The sequence below is a fragment of the Miscanthus floridulus genome, chromosome 16 (genome assembly GCF_019320115.1).
Source record: "Miscanthus floridulus cultivar M001 chromosome 16, ASM1932011v1, whole genome shotgun sequence".
NCBI lineage: Eukaryota > Viridiplantae > Streptophyta > Magnoliopsida > Poales > Poaceae > Miscanthus > Miscanthus floridulus.
Window position 1 is genome coordinate 18,734,367 of NC_089595.1, and position 2,525 is coordinate 18,736,891.

At 55.5% G+C, this 2,525-nt stretch overlaps 1 protein-coding gene across 1 annotated transcript; it reads right to left on the reverse strand.

Annotated features, from left to right (window-relative positions):
* Window positions 1-1,327: 1,327 nt before the first annotated feature.
* LOC136510363 (uncharacterized mitochondrial protein AtMg00810-like) lies at window positions 1,328-1,642 on the reverse strand. The gene has a single exon (XM_066504840.1). The coding sequence runs from the start codon at window positions 1,640-1,642 to the stop codon at window positions 1,328-1,330; it is 315 nt and encodes a 104-aa protein (XP_066360937.1).
* Window positions 1,643-2,525: the final 883 nt, after the last annotated feature.

Here is a 2,525-nt window from a genome sequence, read left to right on the forward strand (position 1 = left end):
ATCTCTTTGTCGACTTCAGCGTAGAGACCTGTCCAGAAACGCATTAGCGCACCAGCGTGGCATAGTATCTCAATGGGGTTCTTGATAACCACCCCATTAAAACAAGCTTTGTTGACCCGTTGATACTCACCTTTGCTACATGCAAGAATCCAGTTGCCACCTTTTAGTCCACAAACGCATTAGCGCACCAGCGTGGCACAGTTGTGTTTGCTTAATAAGACAAAGATTTTTCTACAGCATCTGTTCTCTGATCTGAGCCTACTGAGAAATATTTATATGATGACATACACAACAGCTTAACGACACTGCTGTTTGGCGGATCACCGGCACGGGTGAGTCGACCACTCACTACTGTTGCCGACCATGACAAGCATTGTCCGACCACACAAGGTAGAAGAAGGGATGGAGAACAGAGCATACACTCACAGTAGAAACACCAGCGTTGGCCGGAGCTCTACAGAGGAGATGACAAAACTGAACTTGCTCTCTTTACTGAGTTGCAGTGGTAAACTATATATACAACTCTACCCATCTAATCCTAGTACAGCTGCCATGCTGCTACAGTGACTAGATGTGACAGCAGGGTTGACTTTGGCGCCTGCTCCTGCTGTGCCTACAGTGCGGCAGGTGAGCCGTTCGGCGCCTACCCCTACAGCTGCTACAGTGCAACGACAGGGAGCCCTTTTCGGCGCTGCCTTCCCCTGCTGCGCATTCACACAAGGGATGCAGCAGATTATCTAACAATTCTTCTCCTAATCCTGCTGCTAACCCTAGAACCCCCTCCATGTCGATCATCTTCTTCAGCTTCGTGAGTCGAAGACGGCCGAGCGACTTGGTGAGAACGTCCGTGAGTTGCCGACCAGTTTCGACGAACTCAATGACGATCTGTCCTCCATCGACACGGTCCCAGAGGAAATGGAACTTCACGTCGATGTGCTTGCTCCGGTCGTGGAGAACCGAATTCTTCGCGAGGGCGATGGCGGGCTGGTTGTCGACCATCAGTGCTAGTGGGTGAGCTTCTGCACCGGTCAGCTCGCCCAACAGCCGACGTAGCCACACACCTTGGCACGCTGCTGTGGCTGCCGCCACGTACTTTGCCTCCCACATAGGCAGCGCCACCACCTTCTATTTCAGCGACATCCATGAGATTAGAGCCGACCCGAGGAAGATGAGCACGCTAGAGGTGCTCCGCCGTCCGTCGATGTCCCCCCGCCATGTCTGCATCGCTGAACACAGTGAGCTACAACCTACTTCCACCGATCTTGAGGAAGACGATTCCCTGATCCACCATCCCCTTGACGTAGCGCAGTAGCCACTTCACCACAGCCTAGTGATCCTCTCTGGGATCCTCCATGAAGCGAATGACGTAGCCCACGGCGAACACACTGTTCGACCTCGTGTGGACTAGGTAGCGCAGACTGCCGACGATGCTCCGGTAGAGTGTTGCATCCACCTTCGCCGCCGTACTGGCCTTCGTCAGATTCAGCCGCTCCTCCATCACAGTCACGCGTGGCTTGCACTCAGCCATGCCGCTCCGCTCCAACAGCTTCGAGGCGTACGCGCTCTGACTGAGCGTGAGTGCCTCCTTCTCCTGTCTCACCTCTATGCCAAGGTAGTAGGAGAGCGCGCCGAGATCGCTCATTTAGAAATGAGCCGCCATTTCACGCTTGAAGCTGTCGATGTCCTCCGTACTCGCGTCGGTGACGATCAAGTCGTCCACATACACGCCGACGATGAGCTCCTCGGGCTCCTCCTTCCCCCATCGCCGCATGTAAAGCACGTGCTCGGTTGCGCACCTCGTGAACCTAAGCTCGCCCAGCGTGGCGTCCAGCTTGGCATTCCACGCTCGTGGGGCTTGTCGCAGCCCATAGAGCGCCTTGCGTAGTCAGAGCACCCTGTGCTCCTCTCCCTTGACGACAAAACCTGGAGGTTGCCTGACGAAGATCGTCTCCGCCAGCTCGTCATTGAGGAAGACCGATTTTACGTCTAGGTGATGGACGCGCTAGTCGTTTGACGCTGCCAAAGCTAGAAGCAATCGGACAGACTTCCTCGAAGTTGATGCCCACGCGCTAGATAAAGCCTCGGCCAATGAGGCGCGCCTTGTGCTTGACAATGGTGCCATGCTCGTCCCGCTTGACCTTGTACACCCACTTCAGGCTGATCGGATGGCATCCTGGAGGTGGATCGACGAGCTCCCAAGTCTTGTTTTTCTCGATCGCCTTCATCTCCTCCAGCATCGCCCGTCGCCAATTTCCATCGCGTTCGCCCAGCACGAGCGTGGGTGGTTCCTCTGTACTGACGAGAAGCAGCTCTGGGTCATTGAGCAGCCTACCTGCCAGGCCTGAGGGCCCTGTGCCGCCGACGGTGTCGTCCAGCCTGCGGAACCGTACCTCCTCACCTTCGTGGAAGGCATCCATGAACTCAGTGATATTACTTAGAGGTGAGGCAAACTCAATCGACGTTGATGGAGTTCCCTGTTCTGCCAGAGTGATCGGCACAGCACCTGGAGTGCTCGGCACCCCGGT

Bases quoted from the DNA above. Each gene is read 5' to 3' on its own strand.
- LOC136510363 (XM_066504840.1), bottom strand. From the start codon at position 1,642: ATGAGCGATCTCGGCGCGCTCTCCTACTACCTTGGCATAGAGGTGAGA.